The following is a 16,464-nucleotide window of genomic DNA, read 5'->3' as shown; positions in this document are numbered from 1 at the left end:
GCAATTTGAGATGTACTGATATTTAAACTGACCTATGAAGCTGACCTTTACATTGAAAGCCAAAAATATTATTTCAGGATTTTGAGAAAAGCAGAACTGATATTGACTCAGAGTATGGACCAGTAAATCAAGTGCAGAATAAAGAATAACACTTTGGTAATTAACAAAAAGAAATCGGGGTTTTTTTGAACCCCAGGTTAGATATAATAGAAATAAAATGAGTTAAAAATGGCACTGTGTCCTTAAGGTACCTAAACAACTGTAACCTCACTTCAAAGGGAAGTCATACAACAACCAGACAATTAGAATTAGAGCATTCTTTGGTGCATTTAGCTGCTAAATAATTAACTTTTTTCTTAAGCTGCATTTACATTTTTGATGTAAATGTGTTTTTTTCCCATCCTGAGAATACCACTCAAGGCTATTATTCATGGAGTTCTTAAAATAAAATTGCGTAGAAACATTCACTCTGCGCAATATGGGACATACAACTCATTGCCTAACCTCCTTAGGCTCTCAGTCCAGAAAGTAGTTCAGAGTGTCTAATTTGTGGACCTTAAACAGTTCAGAGCATGAAAACTAAGCAAGCTTCGTGTTCCCATAACCAGGAACCATGGCCTCACTGCTTGTGTGCCCAGCACATTTCTCTACCCATAGCCCCCACCAAGAATGTATGAATGTGTAAACCCTACTGAACCTGCATGACATTGCTGTTTTCTGTAGCCACTTTCTTCCTGCTGGGCAAGAAGCAGGTAAGAAAATGGGTTTGGCAAGTAGTGACCATAGAATCATGGAGTGGTTTGGGTTGGAAAGGACCTTAAAACTCATCCAGTTCCAACACCCTGCCATGGGCAGGGACACCTTCCACTAGACCAGCTTGCTCCAAGCCCTGTGCAACCTGGCCTTGAACACTTCCAGGGATGGGACAGCCACAGCTTCTCTGGGCTACCTGTGCCAAAGCCTTACCACCCTCATGGTAAAGAATTTCTTCCTTATATCCAATCTAAATCTGCTCTCTTCCAGTTTAAAACCATTGTCCCTTGACCTGTCACCACAGAACTCGGTCAAAAGTCTTTCCCCATCTTTCACATAATCCCTCTTTAAGTACTGAAACACCACAATAAGGTCTCCCTAGAGCCTTCTCATATCCAGGCTGAACTCGGCCTGTCTCCATAGCACGGATGCTCCAGCCCTCTGATCACCTCTGTGATCCTCCTCTGGATCTACTTCAACAGGTCCATAACACTAATGAACTGGTGACTCCAGAGCTGCAGACAGGACCGCAAGTGGGGTCTCACCAGAACAGAGCAGAGGGGCAGAATCCCCTCTCTCGACCTGCTGCTGGTCATGCTTCTTGTGATGCAGCCCAGGATATGGTTTGTTTCTGGTCTGTAAGCACACATTGCTGGCTCATGTCCAGGTTTTTATCCACCAGTGCTCCCAACTACTTTTCCACAGGGCTGCTTTCAACCCCTTCATCCTCTAGCCTGTTATAGATACTGTCACTGTGCTATTGATACTGGGGATTGTCCTGACCAGGGCCTTGTACTTGGACTTGCCAAACCTCATGAAGTTCACATGATGCTGTGGTGTCTTACCACTGGGGCTGAGGAATACAGTTCACCTTGATATTCTGAAGTCTTTAGTGTGGATGGCGCCAAGTACAGGCTGTTTCTACAGCGATTTCACTGTCCCCATGTCTGCCACTCCAGACAGCTACTACCTGTCCTGGAGCTAAAGCTACAAGCAATGTGGGAACTACAATTGGTAATTAACATTAGATGGCTTTTGTGCCTGTTGAAAGCAAACCACTCATTTACATGTCTTCATATAAGGTACTTAAGGAAATAGTGTATAAAATGGAAATTAGAAGACCTAGGTGAGAATTTCCCAAGCAAACAGGCATTGACCTATTGCTTGGGAACTTTATTACAATATTAAAGATAAAACTTATCAGTGAGACTCCCAAGAAAATAAAACAACAACTAAAAAGAATAAGGCCTCTGTATCCCAATTAAAATGTAGTCACAGAAAACACAAAGTACTATAATAAGGATGATACGAGGTAGGGCATAGATTTCACATTAAGAGACATTAGACTCTTCACCTTGGAATAAAGATGGTAGAGAATGAAAATATGATGAATGTATATAAAATCCTGATTAAAAAATGCTTATGCACTATTTTTTCTTAATATAAAAACTAGAGTACATCACACAGAATTAGCAGGCAGGAGGATTAAGTAGACTTTTCACATTTATTAAATCATTAAACTAACCATCACAGGATTTCTTGGATGCCAGAAGAATGAATATATTCCAGGTTGTCATGACCCCTGATTTTTATGACCTGGGAGTTATATCAGAAGGAAATATAATCTTTTATGTATTTATGTATACCTTCTCTTAACATCTATTACTGGCCATTGTCAGAGGCAAGATGCTGGTTAGATGGACTTTTGTTCTGACTGGCACAGTCTGAAGTTTTATGCAAAGCAAGTAATAAGCTCTGTTAAGCTTTTTTCCAGGATTGGCTAAGATCATATTTTTCTTGTAATAAAAATACAACAGCAGAAGGGCCACAGAGTAAATAACACAGATGTTAATATAAACTGATAACTTTAAAATAAAACCCAGGCTGTAGCATGAGTATATATCTGTGAAACTAAGACCACAAGAGATTTCGAGGAATTAAAAGATGACAGTCTTTATCACAAGGTCGAGTGGTCAACACAGACTCTAATGACAGACTCATGAAAGGCCTAACAATGAGCATGATAAGACAAACAGCTCTGCCCATGTAAAGGAAAACCATCTGCCTTATCGTCTAAGTGTGCTGACAAAATGGAAACGCGAGTGCATATAGCTTACTTCTGCTCTTTAAAGAAAATTTTTCAAATGCCCTCTTCAGAAGACATCCAGGAAAGGCCGTAATAATGCTCCAGAGCATGGAAGCATCTTCTCTCCTGACAAATTGAAAAGATTTATCCTGGTTAACTTAGGAAAGAGCACAAAAGACTGAAAGTGCTGTAGGGAAGATCGAGCAGGAGTTTGCATTTAATTCAAAGCAATTAAATGATGGCAGTTTCTTAAATAATTCTCTTTCTTACTTCTCTCTTACTTGTCATGTACCCTGTAATTAGATTGTGGATAAAAAAGGTCATTCAATCTAGAAGTTAAAAAGGAATTAAACATTTCTATGGATTTCAAGAATATGCAGAATTCAAATTAATCTGGATATCCTGGAAGATAAATGTCAGACTTTGAGACATAAATCAGTCTCTGACTATTAGAGATTGGAATGAAACTTAATGTCCAAGACAGGTGCATAATATCTTTAGGTGACAACCGCAGGGCTTCTTGCAATCTGTCTCAGAAGCATTCAGAATTGACCATTTCTGAAGGTACAACAGTGTGATCCATATGTATTTTTAAATACATTTTCAATTTCTGTACTCCTGCCATGACAGAAACAATAGAGTAGCGCTGTGGGAAGAGGTAGAATCAAGCCCAGCTGCAGCATTCCTTGGTTTAGGACTAGTGGCATTTGTAGTGGAATGAGGAGCCTTTAGCACAAAATGAGAGAAAGAAGTCTTTTGGTTAGACACCAGGGCAGCTGGGCAGCTTAAGCATGTCAGATATGATGATTTCAATGCTTGTGTTTGCTGACTGGGGCTAAAGGGGAGGAGCGTACAGAGGAAAAGATGAAATAGGAGGCTGCTAGTTGTGCTTGTAGTGAACTTTGCAAAGACATCTATGGCAGCTGTGTTTTGGAGGAAATGGAGGCAGGCTGGAGATGTAGAAAGGAAGAAATGACAAGGTATGAAGACTGCTGCTGGTCGGACATGTGGGTCAATGGTCATTAAACATTATGACTGCATGGAGGAGCTGGAATGGGTAGAAGTGCTGAACTCAGGTCTAAGAGAAGTGTTCATCCATGTGGAATTTCATACAATCAATAACCAAGCAAGTCCTGTTGTAGATGCTGCCTGTAAGTATTGGACTAGCTGGTAAGAATTGTCCTGGGGTCCAGTAACAGAACTGTCTCCTCTGATGCCAATAATAGAATAGTTAGGGCAGACGTGATCTACTTTCCACAATGGCCTTGGCCTGATCTTGGGAGAGGAAGAAAAGCTGAGCCTCAGCTTCCAACATGTTTGATAAAAGGGCAGCTCCTTTCTGCCTGTGACCCTGCTGTCTGTGGGTCTTCAGAAGCAAGGAAAGATGCATGTGCCTCCAACATAAAAAACAGTGAGTTGTGGCAATTACACTCATGGTGTGAAGAAGCTGGGAAAAGAAACAAGAGGGGAAGGATGCTAAACTCTGTATGTCCTGTATGTCTGTATGTCTACATGATCTCCAAGCAAACCTCGAAGAATTTGTGCTACTATCATGACGATCAAGTACATCTCACTAAGTTTTTACAGGAAGACAATTCCTGTAGAATGAAATGCTACCACTTGGCTTCGGGGAAGTATCTACCTATACTTTAGAATACCTGGAAGAATAAGTATGTTGTACATTGGCAACATTTGCAGGTTACCAATTTTTTTTAGAAGTTTAGTTAGAACTGTAAAAGAACACAAAAAGCTGCAAGGGCTGGTGAAACTAGGCTAACTGGCAGTACAGTCCCATAAAGTCAAATGCTAATAAATGTATCACAGTGCTGATTGGAAGGAACTCTTTGAATTACTCATAAACATAATGAATTCCACCTTTACCATAACTACTCAAGAAAATGGCCTCGGCATTGTAGTAGACAGCTAACTGAAGGCACCTTTTAATTGCATGCTTATATTTAAAAGAACAAATCAAATACAGGAGGTACAAAGGACCACCATATAATATACTAATGATTCAAGTATATAATACACATTCACCATGTACAATAAAATACAAGGAAATAAAAAGAAGTGGTTTAGATGGGAACAAAAAAAGCATTGGGAACTTAAGAAAAAGCACCTAAAGAGTTGCACTCTTTCACTTTAAAGTGAGAAAATAAGAAGGGAAATGAAAGAGATATGTAACACAGTACATTTTGGAAAGAAGACACACCAAGTATACCTACTTACAACCTTATAATTGGAAAACTTCAAACAAACTGAAAGATAGTATACTGCTAAGAGTGGGTTTTTGATAGCACATTTTGTTACCCATCTTCACTAATGACAATATATTAGCTTGCAAAAAAAGTATCATCCCACATCAGAATGAAAAACAGAAAATTACTAGGGACATTAACACTAATTATAGAGTTTTTTATTTGTTACAGAAGGAGATGCAAAAAATGAAGGAAAAAATTACCACTGTCATACTGTGCTGGTGTAATCACCTAACACCACAACAATATTCTACTTAAACACAATGGTATGTTGTTGAGAAAAAAACAACTACTTTATTTATTAATAATTGTTATGATTCAGAAATTCAGTGACTGCTTTATTCTAAAACTATATGCATTTTCTTGCAAAATAAAGAGAACTCAGTGATTTCATTTGTTGCTGTAAACATGTAATTACACTCAGTTTGTTGCTTTGGTACTGGAAGCAGAACTTAGCTGCATATTTTTCCCTTGGTTTTGTATTTATAACATTGTAAAAATAATATATGAATATATGACTTGATTCTGTGACATTTACCAAGTCCCACTGTGCTGGGAACCAAGCCTGCAAAATCATACTCATGAGAATACCCTCCCCAAGTCAGGTCAGTGAATGAAAGCTCCCCACATGAGTAAGGCCATAAGAATAGGCTAGAGGAGGTCAAGGTCAGTGGTGAGTTTTGGCTGAGTCAGGGTTGGCGGATAAGGCCCTTATGAATCCTATAAATAGTTCATTGTTAAAAGAGGTCAGATTGAATTCTGGAATTATTTTGGAAAAAGAAACCACTGCGTGACTAATGATGTACACCTACCCAAGCCCCTCTGCTTATTAATGTGACATTTGTTTGGAACCAACACATATAATAAATAAAAGATATTTTTAGGATGTTCCAGGGGAATTTATTCAGATTTTGAGAGAGTAATTTGAATTTATTTAAAGTGCTTCACTGTATCAAAGGAATGGTTGTTACTGCATACAAATAAGGTATTAAAAACTAGTGTTTTCTATTGATCCTGGTGGAAATGGGAAATCAGGCCAAGGATACTAAGAATGGGATTTACTAGCCTGATTTACATCAGCCAAGAGCTGGTACCTAGACTCCTTTTACTGTAAGCTGAGAGAAGCAGTTGCCTCCGTGGACAATTAACCCCATCCTAAGGCTGTAGTTTGGCACAAGCTTAAACTGGCCTAACTAAGCACTAACTCCAAGAAAAGCTGTCTCCCCAAGGCCCAGCATGAGTTATTTGTTCCCAGTTCTGTAGAGTATCTTTATTTTGTTGACTTAAGGGTTCAGTAAACTTGACAGGTAGCCCTTACTACTGAAACCAGCCCCTCCCATCACCTCCTTTTCCCCTCAAGAGAAAAAGCAGCGGCTGGGCAACAGACCAGAGCCATGCTGGGCAAAAATGATTGCTTCTTTCAACTTGGGAGGTAGAGGAAAGTGCTTGGCAAAGGCTCTGAATAAGCCACACAGTCCTAACACTTCACTGCTACCAATACAGGAAGGTCTTCTGTTCTTCTGTTTCCCTCCCTGCTGCCAACTGCACGCTACCACCACTTCTCTTTGCAATGGCTGCGGCACTTGTAAAGTCCTTCTGTGACCAGAGACACCTTCATAGCCTGACAGAAAATTAAGCCATTAAAATAAAAGTAAATAGATTTTAGTGGGTTAGCAGCAGAGTTGGATGACAGGGATGTCAGATGTGCAGCCCATCTGACAAATAAAGGGGCCGGATGACCTGGGGATGAGGGTAGGGAGGGAAAAATGAGAAGAGAAGGAAGTTTGGAACCATCCTTCCGACAATCACGCTCAGGGCTCCCTTCCATATTACATTGCACATGATTTGTGCCCAGCTATACCCCAACTGAGAAAGAGATACTGGCAGCCTATGAAGGGGTTCGAGCTGCTTCAGAAGTGATTGGCACTGAAGCACAGCTCCTCCTGGCACCCCAGTTGCCCGTGCTGGGCTGGATGTTCAAAGGCAGGGTCTCCTCTACACACCATGCAACCGATGCTACTTGGAGTAAGTGGGCTGCATTAAACTACACAATGAGCTCAAATAGGAAATCCCAGTCATCCAGGCATTCTAGAAGTCATCATGGACTGGCCAGAGGGCAAAGATTTTGGAATGTCACCAAAGGAGGAGGTGATGCGTGCTGAAGAGGCCCCACCATATAATAAACTGTCAGAAAGTGAAAAGCAGTATGCCTTGTTTACTGATGGCTCTTGCCGTTTTGTGGGAAAGCATCGGAGATGGAAGGCAGCTGTATGGAGTCCTGGACGACAAGTTGCAGAAACTGCTGAAGGAGAGGGTGAATCGAGTCAATTTGCCGAGGTGAAAGCCATCCAGCTGGCCCTGGACATTGCTGAACGAGAAAAGTGGCCAGTACTTTATCTCTATACTGACTCATGGATGGTGGCAAATGCCCTGTGGGGGTGGTTGAAGCAATGGAAGCAGAGCAACTGGCAACGCAGAGGTAAACCCATCTGGGCTGCTGCACTGTGGAAAGATATTGCTGCCAGGGTGCAGAACCTGGTGGTGAAGGTACGTCATGTAGATGCCCATGTACCCAAGAGTCGGGCCACTGAGGAACACCAGAATAACCAACAAGTGGATAAAGTGGCTAAGATTGAAGTGGCTCAGATGGACTTAGATTTGCAACATAAAGGTGAATTATTTCTGGCCCGGTGGGCCCATGACACTTCAGGCCATCAGGGCAGAGATGCAACATATAGATGGGCCCGTGACCGAGGGGTGGACTTAACAATGGACACTATTGCCCAGGTTATTCATGAGTGTGAAACATGTGCTGCAATTAAACAAGCCAAGCGGTTAAAGCCTCTTTGGTATGGAGGACGATGGTTGAAGTATAAATATGGGGAGGCCTGGCAGATTGACTATATCACACTGCCACCAACCCGCCGAGGCAAGCGCCATGTGCTTACCATGGTGGAAGCAACCACCGGGTGGCTGGAAACATACGGTGTGCCCCATGCCACTGCCCGGAACACTATCCTGGGCCTTCAGAAACAGATTTTGTGGTGACATGGCACCCCAGAGAGAACTGAGTCAGACAACGGGACTCATTTCCAGAACAGCCTTATAGATGCTTGGGCCAAAGAGCATGGCATTGAGTGGGTATATCATATCCCTCTGGAAATATCGTCCGGTACAATGGGCTGTTAAAAACTACACTGAGAGCAATGGGTGGTGGGACTTTCAAACACTGAGATACACATTTACCAAAAGCCACCTGGTTGGTCAACACCAGAGGATCTGCCAACAGGGCTGGCCCAGCCCAGTCGAAACATTTACATGCTGTAGAAGGGGATAACGTTCCTGTGGTGCACCTAAAGAATTTGCTAGGGAAGACAGTCTGGGTCATTCCTGCTTCAGGTAAAGGCAAACCCACTCGTGGGATTGCTTTTGCTCAGGGACCCGGATATACTTGGTGGGTAATGTGGGAAGATGGGGAAGTCCGATGTGTACCTCAAGGGGATTTGATTTTAGGGGAAAACAGCCAATGAACTCAATTGTATGCTGTTGCCTGCTGTGTAATACTTTTATAGTGCACCAACTAGATGCCTTCAGGTCACCACCAACTGGCTCTGACTTCCCTCCGACCATCATCCCAACAGAGAATGAACTTTGATAGAACCAGACGAGTTCTGCAGCAAAGGAATGATCAGCATCAGCAGGCAACCATCAAACACTGCACACAGCCTCTCTTGCCCCGAAAGACTGTCACAAGGCATGGAACCTGACATCATGGACCGAATGGACTCAGCAGCTTTATAGGGATTGGTCCATGCACTAAGGAATGATCTCTCTCTCTCTGTGTCTGTGTGTGTGTATGTATATATCTACACATGTAAGAGCGATGGTATATGGAAAATGTGGGATCTGGGCATGATGTGAATGGTATGGAATAAGGGGTGGATACTGTCCTGGGTTCAGCAGTAGCAGTCATTTTTCTCCTTCTTAGTAGCAGGTGCAGTGCTGGGTTTTTGACTTTCAGCCTGGGAACAGCACTGATAACACCGATGTTTTTAGTGTTGCTCAGTAATGTTTAGTCTGACCAAGGACTTTCTGAGTCTCATGCTCTGCCAGGGAGGAGGGGAAGCCAGGAGGAAGCAGAGACAGGACACCTGACCCAAACTAACCAAAGAGGTATTCCATACCACAGCATGTCATGCCCAGGATGTAACTAAGAGTTACCCAGAAGGGCTGGCTCACTGTTTGGTCAGGCTTGGTATCGACAGGTTGGTATTGTATTCTCTTCCCTTGTTATTTCCCTCATCATTATTATTGGTGGCGGCAGCAGTGGTTTGTGTTATACCTTAGTTACTGGACTGTTCTTATCTCAACCCGTGGGAGTTACGCTCTTTCGATTCTCCTCCCCGTCCCTCCGGGAGCGGGGGTGGGAGGGGGGTGGTGGTGGTGTTGGAGAGAGGTGGGGGGAGTGAGGAAGCGGACTGTGTGGCTGACTTGCCGACACGGTTTAAACCACGGCATGGAGTCACTGTGCTTTTGACATTAACAGCTACTTTGTGGTCAGTATTCAATTTGGCTGAATGACAACAGACATGCTTTCAGTGTAGTGCAAATGCTGTTGACCCTTGAGATGCAGCAGCCAGCCATGGTCTCTGCTGCCTCAGGTGCTGCCTGTTCAGACTTGGATTGGCTTCACCACAGGTTTCCTGAAATGCCTCCTGTTTGCCCCAGGCTCAGTTGGTTTGAAGGGAGCCAGAGCACCATAGGGCCGCGGCAGCGGGAGGCTGTGTTCGTCATCGGGGATGTAGGCGGTGGGCCGTGGCTCGGCTGTTGTGCGGATGTAGCCGGGTGCTGCGGCTTGTCCCTCTTCTGCAGCGCGCTGTGGAACAAACAGGGGTTATGTACTTTACACTGCGGTGCTCTCTTCAGCCAGTGTACAGGATGCCTCACAGAGGAAGTGCCTTGTCTAATCCTTAGCAAACCAGGATGCCCAGAGGGGGACTGGAAGAAAAGCATGAGTTACTGACTATGTAGATGTGAGTTTGTCCTTTCAAATACTAAGCAGTTTGAGCCTTTAATGCTTTTGTTATTTGTGAAGAAAACAGATTGTTAAAACTTGTAGGGAGTGTCACAGAACATCTTGGGAACAAGATGGTAGTTTTGGTGCTTCAAAATGGCTTTATTTACACTGACATACCTGCATACAGTTACTGCTGTATCCACAGCACTGAAAGGAAACCGAATCATAGCATGAGAAGTGTTAATGACAGAGTTAATGACAATAATCCTAAACCCAGTTTTACTGCAGCACTTCTGTGCGAGTTCAGGTTCTTGTTAGTGTATGCACAGTGTGCTCCTCTCCCAGCTTTGTGCACCTTTCAGGTCCCTTGCAGTGATAACTAAATGAGTCGTACAGCTAATTTCCCCAATGAAAAGACATCTAAAAAGTGAAAGAAATTTGAACCGATCTGCTCATAAATGCATTATTATACCTGTTCCCAAACGAATTGCCAGCCTTTTGCAGTGTACTGACACCGTTCTCTTGCAATGCAAAATTAAGTCAAAACTGAAAGATCACAAAGGAAAAAAGAGCAAGTCTCTAAACACTACTGATGAGTCCTAATGAGGCTGTAGCTGGAAGTATAAATGCAGAGCAAAGAGCTCCTTCAGCAGCTGTTGAGACAGTGTGCGCTCACAGAGCTTTCATCAGCGCTAGCAGGGTTTAGTCTGTGGAAAGAACAAAGGAGCCTCAGAGCCTGGGCCACTGAGGGACAACCAGCGGAAACAAAAAGGCCACTTGGATGACAGTCAGGGACTTCACTAGGTCCCATTCTCTTCCCTCCCTGGCTTTGAGGAATATCTTAATTGTTTCAGAAGCCTCATTGAGTTGAAATGCTTTACTGGCTTGAGCATGTTATTGACTTCAATGAAGCTATTTAAACAGCGAAGGTGCTGTTCCGTATGAGTATGAATAGCAAGATGGATTTTTTTCCTTGGTAGTTAAAAGACTATTTCTTATGATTAATTATTAAACAAAGCATAGCAAAGCACGTCCGTGAAGCACTGGCATCTGTAACGGATGCTGACTGACTTCAGTGAAACTACTATGATTTATTTTGATATTCTGTGATTAAAGACACTGAAAAAAAAACGTTATTCTCACACATTGAAATGAAGGTATTTTATTCCACCAACCGTGAATCACAGCCTTTATTTTTACTGCCAGCATATTTCTAATTGCATCTTACTTGTGTTTCCTAGAGGGTTTAATAAACATACCAGCCACCTCCTTGAGGACAACAATTTATTTATATGTTTTGTGTTTTACTGGCTGAAAACATTCTTCAAGGAAACAACTGTCTAGACATGATGACAATAAACCCTCTGTTGCTGGAATGGAGGGAAAAGAGGTTGCCTTCAGTAAGCAGTACTTCCCAAAGTAGTCATGAGCTGTTTGCCAGGCTGTCACGCGTTTAAATAATTATTTCAGATATTCATTCTTCATACGAAGTCTCAAGTATAATTTCCTCATGTGGAACACGTTGATGATTTATGGCTTTGTATATTTTTTTTCCATGAAAGAAGCTTTGTTCTGCTTGAGAGAGCTGAAAGGTATGTTAGACTCGTCAATGCCAGGACAGGGGGCAATCCCTCATCAGCCCCATGCTTGTTTCTTGGTGTGATTTTGTCATTCCTGTCACATGAACTGTTTGAAAAGGGATGGTGGGCACACAATCAGCAGAAAAAATTGTTGTTAGTAGGAAAAAAAATGCTGATGCTGATTGCAGTGTTATCAGCAGGGCTGCTACAACTTCTGGTGATTTACCTGACTGTGACTCACTCCGGCTAAAAATTCGAGGGAGAGTGAAGGCAAGAACAGATTCCTGATTAAAAAAAGGAAACCTTTAATCTGTCACTTTTTTCTAGGAGCTTTAGTTTCACATCCCTGTCCTGGAGGTTGCTGCATCAGGATCAACCCCTGTGCCTGCACACAGTGTCAGCCTGGCTCTTGTAATCCAAACTAACCGAGCATGATGATCAGAAAAGGAAACCGAGTATAAATAAAAAGTGAAAATCACAATTTGGTTTCATGGTGCAAGCAAAAGGAAGCAAGAGTCAGAAATGGATTATAACATTAATTTCACTTGGCAGAGATAAGAATTCAGGTTGTTTTGTGGTTGTTTTTTTTTTTTTTAAACCAAGAGCTTCTTTCTCCATTTAGCAAAGCTTCCAGATGCTATCAAGACTACATCAGGCCCTCTGTCTTAATTCAGAGCCTGCTGAAGAAAGCCTAATGGTGTTTTTAGATACTTATGGCTTTTGCATCAAGCTTTTATGTATCAGGGTTGAAGTGGCAGAATAAACTGTACTGAGTTATTACTTGAAGTACTCTGAATGAGTCAGCTTTGTGGTTTCCGAGGAATGTGTTGTGCTTCTAGGAATTCAACCTGGATCTCTGTAGATACGGTCTCTAATGGGCACAGCCAGATGGACAGCTCAGGGAATAATGAATTTTACATAATAAACTCTAGACCTGTGAATTAACTTTTACAGTTGTGAAGGAAAAAGAGATTAAAGGTAGAAGTGAGAAAATAAAACCAGCAGATAACAGTAGGAACATAGGAAGGGAAAGAAGAAACCCCATCTCACTTCAAAGCATTAGGTGCTATTCAGGTGATAGCAGCTGTAGCAAACACTTTGTGGTATCCTGTAGGAGGAAGACCAGCAGTGGATGAAGTTTTCTCCAAGGCATTACAATTTCGCATGCGAGGTCGTTTGCGCGTTCCTTAAATATAAGACTGCACAGCCACAAATCTGTGATTGTCTGTTTCTTAGATATGGGCTACCTTGCATACACTCTTGACCTTCATTTTAAGGTTAATGCTGACATCAATTGTCAGCATTTTTGATTTTTCCAGTGATAATTCAAAAATTCTGACTGCTAAGGTTAATCAATTCAGAAACGGCATAACTTTCTCCATTTACTGTGAAGCTTATTTATTTGATTGGAAGTATTTCCTGTGTACTTCATAAACACACACACAGGCAGGCAAACCATCTGTTTTCTCTTAAATATATTTTTGGCAACATAATGCAGATATATGTATTTTCTAAAATAAATCATGACTGTAAGTTAAGCTCTCAAAATAAGAAATTGCCAAAAAAGAACTGTGTATACAAAATTAACTAGTTCTCTTTGAAATATCATTCATCTTGTAGTATACAGTCCATTTTAGAATCATAGAATCATAGAATAGTTAGGGTTGGAAAGGACCTTAAGATCATCAAGTTCCAACCCCCCTGCCATGGGCAGGGACACCTCACACTAAACCATCTCACCCAAGGCTCTATCCAATCCAGCCTTGAACACTGCCAGGGAAGGAGCATTCACAGCTTCCCTGGGCAACTCATTCCAGTGCCTCACCACCCTAACAGGAAAGAATTTCTTCCTTATATCCAATCTAAACTTCCCCTGTTCAAGTTTGAACCTGTTACCCCTTGTCCTGTCACTACAGTCCCTAATGAAGAGTCCCTCCCCAGCATCCCTATAGGCCCCCTGGAAGGCTGCTAGGAGGTCTCCACGCAGCCTTCTCTTCTCCAGGCTGAACAGCCCCAACTTTTCAGCCTGTCTTCATACGGGAGGTGCTCCAGTCCCCTGATCATCCTCGTGGCCCTCCTCTGGACTTGTTCCAGCAGTTCCATGTCCTTTTTATGTTGAGGACACCAGAACCACACACAATACTCCAGGTGAGGTCTCATGAGAGCAGAGTAGAAGGGCAGGATCACCTCCTTCGACCTGCTGGTCACGCTCCTTTTGATGCAGCCCAGGATACGGTTGGCTTTCTGGGCTGTAAGCACACACTGAAGCCAGCTCATGTTCATTTTCTCATCAACCAACACCCCAAGTCCTTCTCCACAGGGCTGCTCTGCCCAACCTGTAGCTGTGCCTGGGATTGCTCCAACCCAGGTGTAGGACCTTGCACTTGGCATGGTTAAACTTCATGAGGTTGGCATCAGCCCACCTCACAAACGTGTCAAGGTCCCTCTGGATGGCATTCCTTCCTCCAGCGTATCAACCGAACCACACAGCTTGGTGTCATCGGCAAACTTGCTGAGGGTGCACTCAATCCCACTGTCCATGTCAGCGACAAAGATGTTGAACAAGACCAATCCCAACACCGATCCCTGAGGGACACCACTCATTACTGGTCTCCAGCCGGACATTGAGCCATTGACCACAACTCTTTGTGTGTGGCCATCCAGCCAGTTCTTTATCCACCGAGTGCTCCATCCATCAAATTGATGTCTCTCCAATTTAGAGACAAGGAAGTCGTGCGGGACAGTGTCGAATGCTTTGCACAAGTCCAGGTAGATGACATCAACTGCTCTACCCCTGTCCATCATTTCTCTAGCCCCGTCATAGAAGGCCACCAAATTGGTCAGGCAGGATTTCCCCTTAGTGAAGCCATGCTGGCTGTCACCAAGCACCTTGTTGTTTTTCATGTGCCTTAGCATGCCTTCCAGGAGAATCTGCTCCAAGCTTTTGCCAGGCACAGAGGTGAGACTGACTGGTCTATAATTCCCCAGGTCATACATTTTCCCCTTCTTGAAAATGGGGGTTATATTTCCCTTTTTCCAGTCGTCAGGAACTTCACCTGACTGCCATGATTTTTCAAATATGATGGCCAGTGGCTTAGCAACTTCATTCACCAGCTCCTTCAGGACCTGTGGATGGATTTCATCAGTACCCATGGACTTGTTCAGATTTTTAATATGGTGTCAAACCAGATACTCTCCTACAGTGGGCCCAACATCTTCATTCTCACAGTCCCTCTGTCTGCCTTCCAAGACTTGTTTGGTGTGGTCGGAGCCTTTGCCAGTGAAGACTGAGGCAAAGAAATCATTCAGAACCTCAGCCTTCTCCAAATCCAGGGTAGCCAGCTCTCCCAATAGCTTCCGGAGGGGGCCTACATTGTCCCTAGTCTGTTTTTTATTTGCTACGTACCTACAGAATCCCTTCCTGTTATCCTTAACATCCTTAGCCAAGTTTAATTCTAACTGGGCTTTAGCTTTCCTAACCTGGGCCCTAGCTTTCTGGACAACAACCCTGTATTCTTCCCAGGCCGCCTGTCCTTGCTTCCACCTTTTATAAACCTCTTTTTTCCTTTGAATTTTCCTCAGCAGCTCCTTATCCATCCAAGGAGGTCTCCTGGCCCTCCTGCTGCACTTCCTTCTGGTTGGGATGCAACACTCCTGAGCTTGCAGCAGGTGATCCTTGAATATCAACCAACAGCCTTGGGCCCCCCTGCCCTCTAGTGCTATATCCCATGGAACCTTACTAAGCAGGTTCCTGAAGAGGCCAAAGTCTGCTCTCCTGAAGTCCAGGTCAGTGAGCTTGCTACATGCTCTTCTCTGTCCTGAGGATCTCGAATTCAACCTCTCATGATCGCTGAATCCAAGGCTGCCCTGGAGCATCACACTTCCAATGAGCCCTTCCCTGTTGGTGAGCACGAGGTCAAGCATGGCACCTCTCCTTGTCGGCTCCTCTATTACTTGCAAAAGGAAGCTGTCTCTTCCACACAATCGAGGAACCTCCTGGATTGCTTGTGCCAGGCCATACCGTCCTTCCAACAGATGTCAAGGTGGTTGAAGTCACCCATGAGAACAAGGGCCTGCGAGCGTGAGGCTTTTCCTATCTGTCTATGGAGTGCTTCATCCACAGGTTCCTCTTGATCAGGCGGTCTGTAACAGATCTCCACAGTAATGTCTCCCATCACTGTTCTCCCTTTAACCCTGACCCACAAATTCTCTGTTAACTGCTCACCTCTCCCCAGACAGAGTTCCATACTCTCCAGCCTATCCCTAACATAAAGGGCAACTCCCTCTCCCTGCCTGCTGGGCCTGTCTTTTCTAAAAAGCCTGTAACCTTCCATTCCAACACTGCAGTCATAGGAGCCATCCCACCATGTTTCTGCAATGCCTATTATATCATACCCCCGTAGACATGCACACATCTCTAATCCCTCTTGTTTGCTCCCCAAGCTATGGGCGTTTGTATAGAGGCATCTGAGCCGAGCTCCAAATGAAGCCAGCTCATTGCCTGGAGTGGCTGGAACACCTCTACATTGCTCTGAGCATTTATTATAGGTGCTGGCAACTGACTGGGTGTTGGGATGGAACGATGACCCCTCCCCCAACACATCTAGTTTAAAGCATCCTTGACCAGTCTGGCAAGCCTCCTAACAAAACCCCTCTTCCCTTTCTTTATCGGAGCAGCTCCACCAGCCCCCAGTAGACCTGGCCTATAAACTTGGGTCCCATGTTCAAGGCACCCAACCCCTGACTATGGCACCACCCTTCTAACCA

General features: G+C 43.7%; 1 protein-coding gene across 5 annotated transcripts in view; it reads right to left on the bottom strand.

Annotated features, from left to right (window-relative positions):
* Nucleotides 1-9,623: 9,623 nt before the first annotated feature.
* CCDC146 (coiled-coil domain containing 146) overlaps nucleotides 9,624-16,464 on the bottom strand; it is a 123,080-nt gene continuing 116,239 nt past the window's right edge. For all 5 annotated transcript variants that reach the window (XM_057422550.1, XM_057422551.1, XM_057422552.1 and 2 more), the window contains one exon: nucleotides 9,624-9,976. In XM_057422550.1, the coding sequence (XP_057278533.1) occupies nucleotides 9,773-9,976 (204 nt within the window). In that variant the 3' untranslated portion in view covers nucleotides 9,624-9,772. The remainder of the gene's footprint in view (nucleotides 9,977-16,464) is intronic.

The sequence above is a fragment of the Pezoporus wallicus genome, unplaced genomic scaffold (assembly GCF_028554395.1).
Source record: "Pezoporus wallicus isolate ANWC-B61680 ecotype Strahan unplaced genomic scaffold, APGP_CSIRO_Pwel_v1 contig_3058, whole genome shotgun sequence".
Lineage (NCBI taxonomy): Eukaryota > Metazoa > Chordata > Aves > Psittaciformes > Psittacidae > Pezoporus > Pezoporus wallicus.
Note: the sequence above shows the minus strand (reverse complement) of the source record. Positions and strands in the feature narration are given on the sequence as shown.